This window comes from Pan paniscus, chromosome 11 (assembly GCF_029289425.2).
Source record: "Pan paniscus chromosome 11, NHGRI_mPanPan1-v2.0_pri, whole genome shotgun sequence".
Lineage (NCBI taxonomy): Eukaryota > Metazoa > Chordata > Mammalia > Primates > Hominidae > Pan > Pan paniscus.
Window position 1 is genome coordinate 91,141,508 of NC_073260.2, and position 19,356 is coordinate 91,160,863.

The 19,356-nt window shown below is 54.0% G+C and overlaps 1 protein-coding gene across 1 annotated transcript; it reads left to right on the forward strand.

The window, feature by feature from the left end:
* The first annotated feature begins 11,883 nt into the window (after nucleotides 1–11,883).
* On the forward strand, nucleotides 11,884–18,350 carry AQP3 (aquaporin 3 (Gill blood group)). The gene is made up of 6 exons (XM_003830123.5): nucleotides 11,884–12,106; nucleotides 15,628–15,754; nucleotides 16,062–16,199; nucleotides 16,550–16,668; nucleotides 17,002–17,219; nucleotides 17,309–18,350. Exons 1-6 carry the CDS (start codon nucleotides 11,999–12,001, stop codon nucleotides 17,475–17,477), a joined length of 879 nt encoding a protein of 292 aa, XP_003830171.1. The 5' UTR covers nucleotides 11,884–11,998; the 3' UTR covers nucleotides 17,478–18,350.
* Nucleotides 18,351–19,356: the final 1,006 nt, after the last annotated feature.

The following is a 19,356-nucleotide window of genomic DNA, read 5'->3' on the forward strand; positions in this document are numbered from 1 at the left end:
AAGGAGAAAAGCCTAGCAGGAAGCCTTATGTGTGAGCAAGTGTACACCGGATAATGGTTAAGCACCCTCATGGATGTGCCTGCCTTGGTGGGTCTCTGCCTTTAACTTCACAGGTGGACAGAGACAGAGTGGATCTTAAGTATGGCATGATTTGTCTGTTCTGTGTGTGGTGCACGTGCACGCGTCTGTATGCACTAGTCTGTCTGTCTGTCGGTATTCACCTCCAGCTCTGGTTTGCTGCAAAAGGGGAACTCTGCCCTGTTTTTTAGAGGGCAGGTTAGAAAAAGCTCTCAAGTCAGAGGCAGGGACCCTGGATTTCTTCCCCTGGCTTTAAATGAAGCTTTCTTCTTGGGGTTTCACTTTTCCCATTTTTTTTTTTTAAAGAGACTGGGGGTCTCACTATGTTGCCCAGGCTGGTCTCAAATTCCTGGGCTCAAGTGATCCTCCCATCTTGGCCTCCCAAAGTGCTAGGATACAGAGTTTCCTGTGTTCTGACTGACCTAAGCCTCATTTAGTGAACTCAACAAGGGTCCTTCTTTCTGGCTATGGCATCTGACAACCTCCTCTACCCCCGAATCCTGTTAGCTGAAGGCCCTATTTTCCTCTGCCCAGCTCCATACTTTGGGGGAAAAAAGCAAGACCCCCAAGCCTAAGGGGTCCATATAGCATGTTATATCAATGAAATCCTCAGAGCTGCTCAGTCCCTGACCTATTAAGTCAGATTTAGGCTAGCCAGCCCCCCTCCCCCAAGTTTACATGTAACCCCCCCAACATCCGGTACTTGCTTTATGAGTCACAGATTAATCCAGGTGAGTGATAAGGGCGAGGGGAAGCCTGGAAGCCTGGGGCACGTGATGAGTCACCCGTACCCTTCACAGGAAAGGCCAATCTGCTCATCTACCCCTGAGAGGGAGAAGGAGGAGGCATCTCACACTGCCCCAGGGAACCAAGGAGGACCAAGAAGAAGGGTGTTTCAAACCAGAGGGAGACTTCCTTTTCTACTTCAGAAATGAATGGGGAGGATAGTTTTCTGGTTTATATCAGGCCAAGATGTGTAGGAACTTGTCTAGGGTCACACAGGAACTTGTGGGGTACAGCTACTGAGAATCTAGGTGTCCTGGCTCCAGGCAAGCCACCTGCTTGAACCTGGCTTTCCTGGGGCCAAGGGGTGGAGTGTGGAGGAAGAAAGGACTAGAAACGCCTGAGCTGCAGACCTCTCCAGTGGGGCAGGGGAGTAGGGAAAAGCCAGGAGCCTCACCTGTTTTGGGCCACTTGCCAGCCTAACCCCTTCTCCTTCTTCCCAAGCCTTTTATTTATTTATTTATTTATTTATTTATTATTTTTTTATTTGAGACGCCCAGGCTGGAGTGCAGTGGCCCGATCTCGGCTAACTATAACCTCCGCCTCCCAGGTTCAAGCAATTCCCCTGTCTCAGTCTCCCAAGTAGCTGGGATTACAGACACTCGCCATCATGCCTGGCTAATTTTTATAGTTTTGTAGAGACAGGGTGGGGGGCGGTTTCACCATGTTGCCTAGGCCGGTCTTGAACTCCTGACCTCAGGTGATCCACACACCTCAGCTTCCCAAAGTGCTGGGATTACAGGCATGAGCCACTGCGCCCGGCCTGCCCAAGGCTTTTGAATGCAGCTTTTATCAGCAGCCCAGAGGAGCAGGGTGAAGGATATGGAGAGTGGGGTTGTGCAGGGAGAGAGGGAGTATGAGCATTCTGGTCAACCTCAGCTCAAGCCTAAATCTCCTCTGTTCCCTGGCCTGGGAGCTCAAAAGCAGGACCCAGCTCTCCTCTATTCTCCCAGATTGGAAACTTCCACAGGTCAGGGCTTGGGTCTCCCAAGGACTGAAGAGGCCAAGGTTGGGCCCTGTCTGAAGGGACAAGGAAGCACTCAGACTGAGCCCCAGTTCCACTTGATGACCAACAGTTTGGATGAAAAAGATAGTTATGGCCAGGCACGGTGGCTCACGCCTGTAATCCCAGCACTTAGGGAGGCTGAGGGGGGCAGATCATGAGGTCAGGAGTTCGAGACCAGCCTGGCCAATATGGTGAAACCCCGTCTCTACTAAAAATACAAAAAGTAGCCGGGTGTGGTGGCACGTGCCTGTAATCCCAGCTACTCAGGAGGCTGAGACAGGAGAATTGCTTGAACCTGGGAGGCAGAGGTTGCAGTGAGCTGAGATTGCATCACTGTACTCCAGCCTGGGTGACAGAGCAAGACTCCATCTCAAAAAAAAAAAAAGAAAATTATGGCATCCTGCCCTTTCCCCAGTCTCCCTCCACAACCTCCACAATGCCCCCACCCCCATCTCCCAACCTGTGGGGGTCTCTCTGGAGCCTAGTTCTCACTAACCCCCAGTCTCAAGACCAGGAAGTCATTCTTGAAGTCTGACTTTGGAATCTCCTGCTGCAGCCTGTTCCCTCCCCTGGATTCTTCCCCTGACTCCTCTCGCCTGGGGTGGGTTGCTAGTGGCTCCCCTATAATTAGCCACCAGACGGGGCTGGCCAGAGGGTAGAGTGTACTGGGGCTCATGCACAACCATCACCTAATGCATTGCCAAATGCATAGCCTCCTTCTGCCACCTCCTCCCCACCCCTCACCCGCACCCCCTGCCCTTAGACCACAGGCCTTTTGGAGAACCATTGTCTTACTGGCCTCTCGGTCCCCACCTGAGGTTCCTGTCCACCCAGTTCTGCCCCCTTCAACTTCTTCAGCTGCTTGCCAGCTTGCCCTCCTCACTCTGCCTCCTAAACCCTTCTCCCTCCCCACAGCCATTGCCGGCCATCTGGCCTCGCTTCCTGCTCCATGGCCTCCCTCCCAGGCTTCCAGCCTCTGTCTCTCTCTTCCAACCCATCTTCCACTCAGCAGCTGGAGGGGTCCTTCTAAATGGTAGATTGAAACCATGTCACTTACCTGCTTAAAACCTTCAGGGCTGCCATTAGCCACTGTTCTTAGTGGTGTCACATTTGTCAATTGTAATCTGGTTCAGAACCCTGATGTAAGGCTCGGCGTGGTGGCTCACACCTGTAATCCCAGCACTTTGGGAGGCCGCAGCAGGTGGATCACCTGAGGTCAGGAGTTTGAGACCAGCCTGACCAACATGGTGAAACCCCGTCTCTACTAAAACAAAATTGGCTGGGTGTGGTGGTGCATGCCTGTAATCCCAGCTACTTGAGAGGCTGAGGCAGGAGAATCGCCTTGAAAAGGAGAATCACTTGAAAACCTGGGAGGTGGAGGTGGCAGTGAACTGAGATCGTGCCATTGTACTCCAGCCTGGGCAACAAGAGCGAAACTCAGTCTCAAAAAAAAAAAAAAAAAAAAAAAAAAAAAAAAGCCCTCATGTAAAATGGTTAAGATGTTTCGGTTGAAGCAGGAGGTGGGGCCAAGGCTCTGCCTTATCGGCTTCCTTCTCTCCACCTCCAGCTGCAGCAGTCCCTATAACGGCTTCCTTAGAACCTCAGGGCTTAACGAATATCTAAGTTCAAATACCTCTTGGCCCTGGGTAAGCTTCTGCCCATCAGTATGGAACCCAAGGCCCTTCCCACACTACCTGGGTCCTTTCCTCGCCTCCTTGCTGCTGATCTCGTCCTGCCTAGGCAGGCAGTCAGCCCTGCTAGGGTCTGGCCCTGCAGTCTCTCACCTGGAAAACCCTCCGTAAAATCCCCAGCCAAATGTTTCTTCCTCTAGTAAGCCCTCTGATTGTCCCAGCCCAAAGGATGCTCCATGCGCCCTTCCTGGCTGCAGGGGCCAGGCTAATGCTGGGCCCCAGTTTAGGCTACCTAGGAAGCCTGTGAGCTTTGTTTCTTTTCTTTTCTTTTTTTAAGATGGAGTTTCACTCTTGTTGCCCAGGCTGGAGCGCAACGGCACGATCTCAGCTCACCGCAACTTCCGCCTCCCGGGTTCAAGTGACTCTCCGGCCTCAGCCTCCTGAGTAGCTGGGAACACAGGCGTGTGCCACCACACCTGGCTAATTTTGTATTTTTAGTAGAGATGGGGTTTCTCCATGTTGGTCAGGCTGGTCTTGAACTCCCAACCTCAGGTGATCCACCCACCTCAGCCTCCCAAAGTGCTGGAATTACAGGCGTGAGCCACCACGCCCGGCTGAAATTTCTTTTTTCTTTTCCTTTTATTTATTTATTTTTTTGAGACGGAGTCTTGCTCTGTTGTCTGGGTGGAGTGCAGTGGTGCAATCTCGGCTCACTGCAACCTCTGCCTCCCAGGTTGAAGCAATTTTCCTGCCTCAGCCTCAGCCTCCTGAGTAGCTGGGACTACAGGTGTGCACCACCATGCCCAGCTATTTTTGTTTGTTTGTTTTTAGTAGAGAAGGGGTTTCACCATGTTGGCCAGGATCATCTCAATCTCTTGACCTCATGATCCGCCTGCCTCAGCCTCCCAAAGTGCTGGGATTACAGGCGTGAGCCACTGCGCCCCGCCACCTGTGAGCTTTCTTTTCCTCCTCCATCTCTGGTCCTGACCCCTCATCCTCTTAAGCAACCCTCTCCTGGTTCCAGAAGCTTTCCTGCCAGTGAGGATGGAGATAGGAAATCAGAAAACCTAGGGGCTCCAGGCATCCTGAGGTGTGAACCAGAGCCCTCCAGAACCCCTAGGCCTGTCACAGTGATGACTGGTCTGTGTCAACTCCGTATCACTAACTCCCTTCCCCCTGAGGCTGGCATGGGGCAGGCCCAGCAGTTTATCTCTAGACCTCGCAACAGATGCGCATCTCCTATCTCTGGTTTTTATAAACACGTGACCCAGACCCACAGCCTGGCCCAGACAGGGGCACACGAGGAGATGCACACATGAGCCTCCCAAGTAGCTGGGATTACAGGCGTGTGCCACTACACCCAGCTAATTTTTGTATTTTTAGTAGAGACGGGGTTTCACTATGTTGGTCAGGCTGGTCTTGAACTCTTGACCTCGTGATCTGCCCGCCTTGGCCTCCCAAAGTGCTGGGATTACAGGTGTGAGACACCACGCCCAGCCTAGTACAGTTTTCAAAGCCGGAAACATACAATCTTCTTTGATTCTTACAAGGGCCCCACCGGGAGGTGGGGGCCCCCTTCAACTGAAACCTCCAGGTGACAGATGAAGACACTGAGAGAGACTCTGTGGGGGTGGGAGAAGAGAGCCATCTAGGTGACCTTACTGTTCAGTGGCCAAGCCAAGCCTGGAGCTCAGATTCTGGGTGTGCAAGAGAGATTTGTCCCCATCAGCCTAGTCCCTAGGACTCTGCACTCTTAGCCTCTAGGTCTAAGCCTCCATCCTATCGCTCTGCTGTCTCAACATGACCCTTAGCTGTCCTAAGCCCTCAAAGGCTGCTGAGGGCAGGTCAGGGACACCAGGCTGTGAACCCGGAGTCCCCAGGGTATGGGTCAAAGGTTGATTCTTCTCAAGGCCCAGCTGGACATCCGGCCGAAGGTGCCCAAGGCTGGGGGAGTTTGTATTCATGGGCTCTCCCCCAGGTCACCCATTTAAAGATGGGAGTAGCTGCGTTGGCGCATGAGGAGGAGTCTGGGGACACTCTTAATAGGGCAATTCATCTCAGCTCTCTGCTCCTGATTCCAGTCCACAGCCAGCTCCTCACCCTTGAAGCCTAGATGCAGGAACAGTTTTCAACAGTGGCCTAAGAGTGGGAGCACACTCTGGAAAGCAGGGTTGAGCATGGAGGGACTCAATGGGGTTCTGTGCCCGGGCTCCCTGCTCTCCCTGTGCCTCAGACCTGTGGCTCCCTAGTCTTTCTGCCCTGTTTACCTGTCCTCCCCATCCCTATGGGGTTTGAATCCCGGATCAGCACTCAGTGGCTGAGTGACCTCAGCAGGTGACTTCTCTCTAAATCTCAGTTTTGTCATCTGTGAAATGGGGAAAATACACTCATTTCTGGGAGCTGTTTTGCAAAGTGGGAGGAAGTGCTTCCTAAACTAGAATATGTCTGCATGTCTGCTTTGCTCTGCCCCTCCCCCACCCCACTCCAATGCTCTGGAAGAGATTAGGGGTTTGGGGGTACTCTAGAGTGAGTAGCTTCCTATGTCTCCACCCCCACCTCTGACTCACTAACAACAAGGAAGGCCCGGGTCTCTTTCTTTGCTGGTTCGGGCTGCTCCCATTCAAGCAGAAAGAGTTTGGGGTCAGGAAATGAAAGGTGTGGCACTCCCACCCCTTAAAAGGGCCCCAGCCAGCCCCTCTGGTCCAGCAGGCTGAGACTTGCATCCTTAGCCCTTCCCTTGCCTGGGAACCCACTCCTCCAGCTCTGACCTTAAAGAAGTCATGGGCTCCCACGGGGTGGATGGGGCTGTTCAGGCCCCTTCCCTGGCTCAGCTCCTCCCACCCAGGTGAGACACAGGCCTTGCTCAAGATGCCCTGGGAGGAGGGGGAACCTCCTCATCAGCCTCCTCCCAGAGCACCCAGGAGGGCTGGCTCCCAGCCTGCACTCAGCCCTGGCTCTCCTTCCCAAAGCACAAGCGGAAGCCCTGAGGACCCTGGGCAAGCTGTGACTCAGAGGGCTGGGGCCTCACCAAGCTCAGTCTCTTCTCTGTGGAGCCATGCTTTCTTCCGCCTTTGGCTCTAGGGGGCGCCAACCACATTGACTACAAAGGGAATGCTGCTCCCGGGGTCGCAAAATGGAGCAGTGGGCTTCTGCCCCCCCCCCAGTCAGGCCAGCCCGGTGCTTCTGCACAGGCATCCTCAGATCCTGACCCCTTTCTGTCCCAGGTGACCCAAGGAGGGCTGACAGGAATAAGGGGCCCGTGGAAAGTACTGCATCCTTCCCCTTCCTCCAGCCAGAGTCCTCTCACATCCACTAAGAAGAAGCAAGAAGATCTACCCATATCTTCTCAGTTCCAACTCTAGCCACTCCAATGTGTATGTGTATGTATATGTATGAACATGCGTGTACACATGAGGTATGGACATGAATGAGTTTGGTGAGAGTTCACGGAGTCATGGTCCTGAAAGTTGGGCCCTGATGGAGGGGGTGGGGAACAAGGACATTGAGACCCAGCCCTTGTTCTGCTAGCTAAACCATGTGCCTTGGCATGCAGCTGCATTGACTGGAGGGGGTTGCAAAGATACTCTATGGTGAGCTGCAGTCCAGGATTATAGATAGACACATACATGCATGCATACATGGGTGAGTACAGGTAGCTGCATATGTGTAAATAAATGCTGCTCAACGTATATAAGACAGACAAATCCATAATTGTGTGTGTAACTAGCTACTTCCTGGTGCAGCCCACGAGAAAACCCATGTGAGGTGAATGCAGACAGATGTGTGTGCAGGTTGCTTTTTTGTTTATTCGCTTTTTGAGACGGAGTCTGTCTCTGTCGCCCAGGCTGGAGTGCAGTGGTGCGATCTCTGCTCACTGCAACCTCAGCCTCCTGGGCTCAAGCGATTCTCTGGCCTCAGCCTCCCGAGTAGCTGGGATTACAGGTGCCTACCACCATGCCCGGCTAATTTTTTTTTGGTGGGGGGATAGAATTTTGCTCTTGTTGCCCAGGCTGGAGTGCAATGGCATGATCTCGACTCACTGCAAGCTCTGCCTCCCGAGTTCAAGCGATTCTCCTGCCTCAGCCTCCCAAGTAGCTGGGACTACAGGTGCACACCACCACGCCTGGCTAATTTTTGTATTTTCAGTAGAGATGGGATTTATCCATGTTGGCCAGGCTGGTCTCGAACTCCTGACCTCAGGTGATCCATCTGCCTTGGCCTCCCAAAGTGCTGGGATTATAGGAGCAAGCCATCGTACCCGGCCTAATTTTTGTGTTTTTAGTGGAGACAGGGTTTTACCATGTTGGCCAGGCTGGTCTTGAACTCCTGAGCTAAAATGATCTGCCTGGCTCAGCCTCCCAAAGTGCTGGGATTACAAGCATGAGCCACTGTGCCCGGCTCCAGGCCAGGTTCCTTTTTTTTTTTTTTTTTTTTTTTTTTTGTGACGGAGTCTCGCTCTGTTGCCCAGGCAAGAGTGCAGTGGCGCCATCTTGGCTCACTGCAAGCTCTGCCTCCCAGGTTCACGCCATTCTCCTGCCTCAGCCTCCCAAGTAGCTGGGACTACAGGTGCCCACCACCACACCCAGCTATTTTTTTTTTTTTTAGTAGAGATGGGGTTTCAACTTATTGGCCAGGATGGTCTCGATCTCCTGACCTTGTGATCCTCCCGCCTCAGCCTCCCAAAGAGCTGAGATTGTAGGCATGAGCCACCATGCCCAGCCTCCAGTTTGCTTTTATAAGGGAAGAGGAAAAGAAATAAAAAATAGAAGTGTGTGTAGTGTCTGCTGGTGAAAGAGCTTCCCCTGTTTTTCTCCCCTACTCTGGTTCCCAGGCTAGATTTGGATGCCAGCAGACCCAGGATGGGACAGGGTGAGGATGGGGTGTTGTGGGCTGGGGTTCCCCATTTTCTTTCAGTGTTGAGGAGTCCCTTGCCAGTTTCTGCCCTGTGCTGCCTTTGCAGCTCCACTTGAGGCAGGGATGGGCTGGATGCATATTATAGGGTGGGAGGAAAAGGGGGCAGCATGGCAGGGGTGCTCTACCACTCCCATAGCCTGTGATCTGGGCCCTGGCACCAGGAGTCTATGGTTCTGTCTTGAGTCACAGGCTGGCAGTGGGGCCAGAGGGCAGGTACTCAGTGATGGCTCCCTGATTCACCACGGGGCCTCCCAGCCTATAGAGGCCTGGAGGGTGGGGTGCATCTTTCTGGGTCAAGGGTCATTAGAGTCCTCATGTGGGGGTTCTATATATGTGTGAGCCCATGGCGAGGCTCTCATGTGAATGGGATCCCTGATCATGGGAGCAGAGCTCAGTGTCTATAGGCAAGTGTGTGACTGCAAACCACAGGGTGTGTGTGTGTGTCTGTGTGTTTGTGTGTGTGTACGCGCAAGCACCTGCATGTATGTGAATCTACTTTATGTGTATGCTAAACCCATCTCTTTGGGCATGAACCACCTCTGGGACTGGGAGCCCTGATTTCCTTTCTTTTCTTTTCTTTTTTAACATGCCTATCTAGGCCAGGTACGGTGAATCATGCCTGTAATCCCAGCACTTTGGGAGGCCGAGACGGGTGGATCACCTGAGGTCAGGAGTTTGAGACCAGCCTGGCCAACGTGGTGAAACCCCGTCTCTACTAAAAAAAAAAAAAAAAAAAAAAAAAATTGGCTGGACATGGTGGTGCATGCCTGTAATCCCAGCTACTCGGGAAGCTGAAGCAGGAGAATCGCTTGAACCCAGGTGGGGTGATCTTGGCTCACTGCAACCTCTGCCTCCTGGGTTCAAGTGATCCTCCTGTCTCAGCCTCCCGAGTAGCTGGGATTACAGGCGTGTGGCAGAGGTGGTTGATGCCCAAAGAGATGGGTTTAGCAATACTCATAATCCTACAATCCAAGCACTCTAGGAGGCCAAGGTGGGCAAATTGCTTGAGCTCGGGAGTTCCAGACCAGCCTGGCCAACATGGCGAAACCCCTTCTCTACAAACAATACAAAAATTAGCCGGGCATCGTGATGCATGCCTGTAGTCCCAGCTATTTGAGAGGCTGAGGTGGGAGGATTGTTTGATCCCATGAGCTAGAGGCTGGAGTGAGTCATCATCCATGTTTTTAAGAGCTTGTTTAGCTTCTTCTGCTACCTCTCCTGACACAACCTGTCCACTTGAAGGGTCCATGCCTATCTGTCCTGAAATGTCAATGGTCCTGTCACCTAACACAGTTTGACTGTAGGTCCCAGTGGCCCCTGGGGCTTTCTTGGTGCTGATCACATTTCTGATCAAGGACGACAGGGCTAACCCTTCTCTCTTTTGGTCCCTCTGGGAGAAGAACCTCTGCACTAGCCCTGCTCGCTTCTCATTGAACCGTGGGAGCCCTTTTTTTTTTTTTTTTTTTTGAGATGGAGTTTGGCTCTTGTTGCCCAGGCTGGAGTGCAATGGCACGATCTCAGGTCACTGCAACTTCCGCCTCCTGGGTTCAAGTGATTCTCCTGCCTCAGCCTCCCGAACAGCTGAGATTACAGGCACCCGCCATCACGCCCGGCTAATTTTTGGTATTTTTAGTAGAGACAGGGTTTCACCATGTTGGTCAGTCTGGTCTTGAACTCCTGACCTCAGGTGATCTGCCCGCCTCGGCCTCCCAAAGTGCTGGGATTATAGGCGTGAGCCACCGCGCCCAGCCAGGGGCCCTTATTTCTCATATTCGTCCCTCAAGAGATAAGTCCTCAGGGTCATTAGCCCACCTGGATTAAGTCCCTCTGGAAAATGATTTCTTTGATCTCCTCTGGCAATGCTGCCATAGAAGCTCAGCATAAGGGCATGTTGTTTGCCCCCAGGCCACCAGATGTTTCCTTGTTATTAAAAGCAGCATAGAGGGCAAGGTTGCACTTCGGGAGGCCGAGGTGGGAGGATCGTTTAAAGCCAGGAGTTTGAGACTAACCTGGGCAACATAGCAAGACCTCATTTTTACAACAGATTTTTAAAAATTAGCTGAGTGTCATGGTGGCACATAGTCCCTATAGTCCCATCCATTCTGGAGGCTGAAGTGGGAGGATCACTTGGGCCCAGGAGTTCGAGGCTACAGTGAGCTGTGATTGCACCACAGCCTGGGTGATGGAGCAAGACCCTACTCTTTAAAAAGAGAGAGAGGGCAAGGTTGTCCCATGATCCCCCTCAGATAGGGCTGACTCCCCCATAATTAAGTTTGCTTAAAGAGGCAGACTTGCTGGGCTCAGTGGCTCACGCCTGTAATCCCAGCACTTTGGGAGGCTGAGGCGGGTGGATAACTTGTGGTCAGGAGTTCGAAATCAGCCTGGTCAACATGGTGAAACCCCATCTCCACTAAAAAAACAAAAATTAGCTGGGCATGGTGGCGTGCACCTGTAATCCCAGCTAATCGGGAGGCTGAAGCAGGAGAATCACTTGAATCTGGGAGGTGGAGGTTGCAGGGAGCCGAGATCACGCCATTGCACTCCACCTAGGTGACAGAGAGAGACTCCGTCTAAAAAAAAAAAAAGAGACAGACTCTTCCTTGGCCGGGGGTAAGTCAGATGGGAGAGGAGAGGGTTAAAAACAGCTGGGACTCAGCCTGCTGGCAAACATGTGGCATGTGGCATGTCACGGCAACTGCAGCTCAGCCTCTGGAGCCATGTGAGCAATGCACGCAGGTACACGTGTGACAAGCTAGGTCACCCAGCCATGTTCAACAGGCATGTGCACAGCCACGAGGAATGCCCAGCCGTACAATTAGGCACACAGGACATCCGCCATGTGTAGACGCAGCTGTGGACATAGCTGGCCAGGACATGCGACACACGACGTGCTCATAGCACAGGGAGAAGGGCCCATGAAGTCTGGTTGGAACTCAGCACGTGTGTCTGTGTGCCCACCTGAGTCTGGACTGCTGCCCCCCTGACACTAGCTGTCCCCTTGAAGGGTCGGTGCCTTATCTGTCCTGACAGAAGAGACAGTGTTTCTTCTCACTTGGGGCTCGCAGCCTCCTCCTCCTGCCTCGAACTGAGGATCTGTTGGGTCCAGTCATCCTGGAGAGATGCGGCCAGTTTCTTTCTGACAGGTCTCCTCCTGCCCCCAAGGAAGTGGGGTGATCACAGGGCCCAGGTGGTCTCTATGACAGCTGCATCCTCTCTAGCCATGGCCCTGAACCCTGCCTATAATCCCACCATTGGCTCTCAGATCTGCCTAAGCCTCTCAGCCCCCTTGACGTCCCCTCCCTTAAGCGCCCTCCGAAGGCCACCCGTCCCTCAAAGCTCCTCACACTCCATGCCCGCAGCTCCCTCCACCCGGCGTCCGCACCAGCGTCTCAGCCGAGGTGGGGCGGGGGCGAGGGGGCGCCCACTCCTCGGCGCTCCGGGACTGCAGGGCGGGGCTGCAGGGCGGGCGGGGCCCGTGTCTCCCGCGCTCCTATAAAGGGAGCCACCAGCGCTGGAGGCCGCTGCTCGCTGCGCCGCCGCCTCCCGCCACCCCTTCCCGCCCGACAGCGCCGCCGCCTGCCCCGCCATGGGTCGACAGAAGGAGCTGGTGTCCCGCTGCGGGGAGATGCTCCACATCCGCTACCGGCTGCTCCGACAGGCGCTGGCCGAGTGCCTGGGGACCCTCATCCTCGTGGTGAGTGGAGGGAGCCGGGGAAGCCCTTCTCTCTCCAGCCCTTGCACTCCCCAAACTCTCACTTCCCCGAAGGGGCTGTGTTTTCCAAGGTAGCCTGGACCCACCTCCCCAGCTCTGACCCCCACGCTTAACCGCGGAGGATCAAGCTGACTTCCAAAGTCCTCTTCCCCACGGTTCTAACCCCCTCTCTGACAGCTCCGACTCTTGCCAGAATGACAGCTGTTACTCCCCAGTGATAGTGCCGATCGTTTACCCTCCCACAAGTGACTCAGCCAACAGGCTGGGGGCAGCGGTCACGCTTGCAGTCTGGGACAGCCAGCCACTTCCCCTGCCTCCCACACCCCTCCAGATTCCCAGAATCCCAGCCCCCAGATGTAGGGGAGGGGGCGGAGGCAAATGAGCCATTATTAGGTTATTTGGGTCCTGGGCGTCTGGCCTCTAATGAATAATTAAGCCTCAAAAAGTCCAAAAGTTGAAGTGAGTGAGGACAGTTTGCACGAGTGGGGGCAGAGGGTGCAGGCCACATGGGCTGCAAACAGCGAAGTGGGAAGGGAGGCAGATTCTGACGGTAGAAGGGTGGGAGGAAGCTAGGCCCAGGCACAGAGGACGCGTGTCTAAAGTTGCTCGCCTGGTGCTCAGCGACTCCCAGGCGCTAACTGTTATCCAGACAGATGCTGTCAGCGTCTGTGCAGAAGACGACAAGCATTCTGGTTATTCCCTGGTCTCTTGGTTACTCTGTGGGTTCTCTGAGTGAGTATTTCCCTGCCTGAGTTACTCCTCAGTCCTAGTTACTCCTTGGTTACACCAGTTTCACCCTGGTTTTGTTCTGAGTGACTGTGTTTGCACTTCTTAGGTCTGGCAGACCCACCAGTTATGTTCTATTTCCTGTCCCAGTTACTCTGATTTTTCAGCCGCTCATGTGGTTACACCTGTTTTCCTCTGTGTTCAGTTGCTACATTGCAGTGGGTGGGTTACTCCGTTCCTGCCCCAGCCCTAGGTAGTACAGACCAGCTGGCCCACTGTGGACTAGGAAGCTTAACTAAGGGCAAGTAGGGATCCCCAAATGGTTGAGGATCAGGATCTATGGGCAGAGGAGGGCTGAAACCCACTTCTGGCTTCCAAGAATAGGAAGTGGGGAAGCCACAGGGGGCATTTTATCCACAGCCTCCCATAAGATTAGTCGTCCTGTCAGCCAGCCCTAGCCCCTCTCTCCTGTACCAAGAAGGCAATAGGAGGTGGCCTTTATCACTCTCCTGCCTCGGAGCCCTCACTCCTATCGGAGTCCTGAGTCCAGCCACCTGTTTCAGAGCAGCCAGGCTAGGGGAGGATGATGTCTAGAGGGGCCTCCTCATTCCCTCCCAAGTCTCAGTTCACTCTCTCACAAAGGAGCCGTTAGTCCTCCCACTGAGCCCCAGCATCATCAGGCTTATCCCAGACCACAAAAGAAGAGTGTTAAATTTGTGGGGGAAGGGTTGCAGACTCAGATGGATGTGAGGTATTGGATATCAGTGAGAAGCAGAACTTCAAGGACTGCATGAACTGGAGGGGCAGGCCTGGGGATCCCTTTGTAGTGGGTGAGTGCCTGCCTGCACACCTGCGTGTTGGGAGCCCAGGCCTGCAGTGGCAGAATCAGGGTTGGCTTTGGGGTGAGGAAAGCCCCTTTCTCTGAGACACCTGGTGTGAGGGCAGGGGGCGGTGCTGGCCGAGAACTCAGGGCAGGGGTTGGGGGAGGAAGAGGAAGATTAGCCCCAAGGTGGTGGAACTGGCTCTGACAGCTCCTCCCTCCAAGGCCTCCTGGGATGGAGCCAGGTCTGAGCCTTTGGCAGGCAAGGAGCTGCTGCCAGGGCCTCCCAAGCAGGGCAGGGCGCCTCAGACCCTCACGTGCCTGTGTCCCACCACCCCTCCTCACACACACACCTGCAATCTCTGATCTTTGCTCTCACCTGCCTGCACACCTTTGCCCCATGTCATTGCCGCTGGCTTCTCCGTTATCTCTTGGTCTTTCTGGGATGATAATCAAAATGCTTAACCATCCAGTACAACAGGCACTGACCCGTCAGAATAAACAGGGTCTGTAGCACAGGTTCTGGAAACTGCCTGCTCTGTGGGCATAAAACCTTTAGTTATGGGCAGGTGGGAGAGGAGACCAGGGGAAGGCATTGGAGCAGCTTTGAGGGACACTCAGGGGGCTCAGGGCAACAATGCTTTATAGCTGCTGCAGAAGTATTTTCAGGCTTGAACAAGGGGAACAGACATAGTACGTTCTTTTTCTTTTTTAAATAGAGACAAAGTCTCACTATGTTGCCCAGGCTGGTCTCAAATTCCTGGGTTCAAGATCCTCCCATCTCAGCCTCCAAAGTGCTGGGATTACAGGTGTGAGCCACCACAGCTGGCTCCAGTATGTTCTATATTTGTAGAACACCAGGGCTCTTAGTCTCTTTTAGTTCCCCCATTTTTGGCAGAAAGTTTAGAACCGATCTCCCCATTTCTACAGCCCTGGGTCCCGGGCTGGGGATAGTGAGAGGAGTCACACAGATCCCTGTCTGTAGGACCTCCAAATCTGAGTGGGGAATCTGGACCCCTGAGAGCAGAGAGGTCATGGGTGGAGAGAGGAGACGCTGGGACAGGGACAGGTAAAGGAAGGGGAGGTTGCTGAGGGGGACATGGTGAGGGCTGGGGCTCTGGCATCCTGGACTCAGGAGACGTGGATTCAACCTCACTTCTGGTCTCCTCCCTATTTATTTGTGCTGCCCATTGCCACCACTACCACCAACACATGAGCTTTTCTTTTCAACTCTTTTTTTTTTTTTTTTTGAGATGGAGTCCCGCTCTGTCACCCAGGCTGAAGTGCAGTGGCGCAATCTTGGCTCACTGCAACATCTGCCTCCCATTTTCAAGTGATTCTCCTGCCTCAGCCTCCCGAGTAGGTGGGATTACAGGCACCTGCCACCACGCCTGGCTAATTTTTGTACTTTTAGTAGAGATGGGGTTTCACTATGTTGGCCAGGCTGGTCTCAAACTCCTGACCTCAGGTGATCCACCCACCTCGGCCTACCAAAGTGCTGGGATTACAGTGTGAGCCACTGCACCAGGCCTACATGAGCTTTTCTTTGGGGCAGCTGGGGGATGAGTGAGAGGCTTCCCACCTTTATGGTCCAGGCCTGAAGGGCTGTGGAGAAACTTGTGCTAAGGTGAAAGCTGTTCCCCTACAGCTACGCCTGCTGAAATTCAAGGAAAATCAGTGAAGATGGTTCAGTCATCTTCTAGGATCCCAGTCGTAGACCCTGCTTCCAGCCCTTTCCATAGGGCCCTCTCATATTAGAGTTGGGACAGTGGGGTGGGAAGGCATGTGTCCTTTTTCTGGAGAGTGCAATTACAGCAGAAGGGGTTTGGGTTGGGTTCCAGGAAGCGCCTCTAGTCCTCCCAGTGGTGGCGAGTGGGCATGTTGCTGGCTTCACCCCTTCCTTCTGGAGTGAGAGTTGCTGGTCCTCACCCTCCCTGCCTGTTCTTCTTCCTGACAGATGTTTGGCTGTGGCTCCGTGGCCCAGGTTGTGCTCAGCCGGGGCACCCACGGTGGTTTCCTCACCATCAACCTGGCCTTTGGCTTTGCTGTCACTCTGGGCATCCTCATCGCTGGCCAGGTCTCTGGTAAGGCCTTAACCCTGCCCCCAGCCCTTGGCCCTCAATAGCATTCCCACTAGGTGTCCTGGCATTCCTAAGGGCAGGTCACAGCTGTGGCCTCTGCTTTGGCCCCTTGGGAAAGGAGGGTGGAGAAGAAACTTGACACTTAGTACTTTCGACTCTCACCTTGGAATCAGAGATTATCAGCTGACCTGTTACATAGACCAACCGCCATCCTGTGCAAGAAACCCCTCTCTGCACCCCTTCTCAGGGGACCCTAGCCTCCCGACTGTGGCAGGCTGCAGCTAATAGGTCCCTTGTCCCCTCTGCCCAGGGGCCCACCTGAACCCTGCCGTGACCTTTGCCATGTGCTTCCTGGCTCGTGAGCCCTGGATCAAGCTGCCCATCTACACCCTGGCACAGACGCTGGGAGCCTTCTTGGGTGCTGGAATAGTTTTTGGGCTGTATTATGGTAAGCATTCCCCACCCTGTCCTCCTCCACTACCCCCGTCCCTCTGTTCAGGACCTGCTGGCACCAGGCCTTTTGATGACAGACGGCTAGGGCCTGCCCAGGCCCCGGGCTCATGACTCACTCATTCACGCACAGGTCCAAGGTAGGGGGCACGAGGGGAAAGAAACAAGTTGGGCAATAACAGAGTCTCAGGCCCTCCACCCCACCCCACGTCACCCCCTCTGCCTGCTGCAATACAGCAGTATTGCTACTTACCCATAACTCATGGGAGGGTGGGGAGGGCACACCTGAGAGGGAAGTCTGGGCTCAGGCCTCTCCCCCGACTCACTGTGGGTCTAATCTGTCACCAGATGCAATCTGGCACTTTGGCGACAACCAGCTTTATGTTTCGGGCCCCAATGGCACAGCCGGCATCTTTGCTACCTACCCCTCTGGACACTTGGATATGATCAATGGCTTCTTTGACCAGGTATGGGCTGGGGACGTTTGAGGGGAACGCAGGGAGGGGACCAAGTTGCCTTGGTAGCTCATGGGCTGGTTGGGGGACAGGACTCCTCGACTGTAGCAGGGTTTCTCCAATCTGTGGGGTAACCCGCATCAGAACATGGTGGCAAGTACTTACAAAACATGCGGCTCTCCAGCGGGTTCTTGTCACGCAGACATTCTAGCACCATTGCTTTCAGGAGAAGAGCATGGGCGGGTGCTGACAAGAGTTTAAGAGCTAGAGGGAGGACAGGGGATGGAAGGAGGGGTCAGAGAAAGGGAGGAAGCTGCTGCTCACCCTGTTCTCCCCACTCCCCAGTTCATAGGCACAGCCTCCCTTATCGTGTGTGTGCTGGCCATTGTTGACCCCTACAACAACCCCGTCCCCCGAGGCCTGGAGGCCTTCACCGTGGGCCTGGTGGTCCTGGTCATTGGCACCTCCATGGGCTTCAACTCCGGCTATGCCGTCAACCCTGCCCGGGACTTTGGCCCCCGCCTTTTTACAGCCCTTGCGGGCTGGGGCTCTGCAGTCTTCACGTGAGTACAGCCCCCACCCAGCTCACCCCAGCCTGCCTCTCCTCTGCCCTGCCCCCCATGTCCCTGACTATGAGTGTCTGTCCCCCCAGGACCGGCCAGCATTGGTGGTGGGTGCCCATCGTGTCCCCACTCCTGGGCTCCATTGCGGGTGTCTTCGTGTACCAGCTGATGATCGGCTGCCACCTGGAGCAGCCCCCACCCTCCAACGAGGAAGAGAATGTGAAGCTGGCCCATGTGAAGCACAAAGAGCAGATATGAGTGGGCAGGGGCCATCTCCCCACTCTGCTGCCCTGGCCTTGAGCATCCACAGACTGTCCAAGGGCCACTCCCAAGAAGCCCCCTTCACGATCCACCCTTTCAGGCTAAGGAGCTCCCTATCTACCCTCACCCCACGAGACAGCCCCTTCAGGATTTCCACTGGACCTTGCCCAAATAGCACCTTAGGCCACTGCCCCTAAGCTGGGGTGGAACCGGAATTTGGGTCAATACATCCTTTTGTCTCCCAAGGGAAGAGAATGGGCAGCAGGTATGTGTGTGTGTGCATATGTGTGCAGGGGTGTGTGTGTGTGTGTGTGTGTGTGTGGTTTCCCAGATATTCAGGGCAAGGGACCAGTCGGAAGGGATTCCGGCTATTGGGGGAGCCCAGAGACAGGGGAAGGCAGCCTGTCCATCTGTGCATAAGGAGAGGAAAGTTCCAGGGTGTGTATGTTTCAAGGGCTTCACATGGAGGAGCTGCAGATAGATATGTGTTTCTGTGTATGTGTATGTCTGCCTTTTTTTCTAAGTGGGGGCTTCTACAGGCTTTTGGGAAGTAGGGTGGATGTGGGTAGGGCTGGGAGGAGGGGGCCACAGCTTAGGTTTGGAGCTCTGGATGTACATACATAAGTAGGAGCAGTGGGAAGTGTTTCTGTCATAATGCAGGCATGAAGGGTGGAGTGAAGTCAGGTCATAAGTTTCATGTTTGCTTTTGTTTTGTTTTGTTTTTAATGTACGTAGCAGATGTTACAGTCTTAGGGATCCGGGATGGGAGACCCCACTTTAGAAAGGGTCGTCACTCCTTTAATCCTCTACTCAACAATGTACTCTTTTATCTTTTATATTAAAAAAAATTAAATAAATATGTGCCTAAAACCTCCAGTTGTGCAAATATCTTTCTGCTTGCTCTGCTGCTTTTCTGGGGCCAGTTAAGGAGCTTCCGCATGCCCACACTGACCCAGGGTGCCCGGCTGAGTGTCTGATCTGGTCAGGTTACCCTGGGGGTCATACAGAGAGGTTAGAGAGCCTCTTCGCCAAGGCTCTCAGTTTGAACTCAGTGGTCCCAAACTTTCCCCCAAGTTTCCGTCCTCATGGGTACCCCCAGCATAATGAATGGAATCTTCTTCCCAATCCCTGTACCCACACATCACCCCAGAAAGGCTTGAGCCCTATGCAGGGAAGATCTTGCTGCAGAGCTACTCAACGGGGAGAACTGCTGCCCAGGAGGTGGTGAGTTCCCTGTTCCTGGAGGAGACCCATCAGACTGGGAACCTGTATTGTCCTCCACAACCTGCAGCTATTCAGGCTCCATAACCTCCACCCAGACCTTGGCCGCAGCCTCCCTGCCTCCAGGCCTGCCCCAGTCAGTCCACAAAGCAACCAGAGGGATCTCTTCAAAACCTCTGCTGAAAGTGCCCATCTGGAGACCATCCACAATGCTCCATCTGGCGTTCAGGACCTCCAGGTAGGGTCAGGAGCCTACCCCTCCTCTCACACGGCTCCATCCACCTCAGCCTACTTTATGTGTTTCTGTGTTTTTGTGTCTTCAGACTTTGCTCCAAAGTCCCAACTCACATCTTTGCTCATTAAAGTCCTCATGATCTGCTTTAACGCCTCTTCCTCCGGGAAGTCATCCCTGCTCTGCCTCACTCTTCCAGCATCTTCTAGTCAGCTGTCTTAAGTGCCGAGACCCGCAGTTGCGTTCACGCTCCTCTCCCGTTCTGCTTCATTTCTTCAGTCATTTCTTCACTTCTACAGAGGCACCTCTGTGCCCAGTAAGGCGGGGGGTTGGAAGACTGACTCTGGCGCTCTGACTTGCCCAGAAAAGCAACGGGCTCGGCACACCTGAGAACAGGAAGCTTTTCTCATTTGCTTCTTCCTT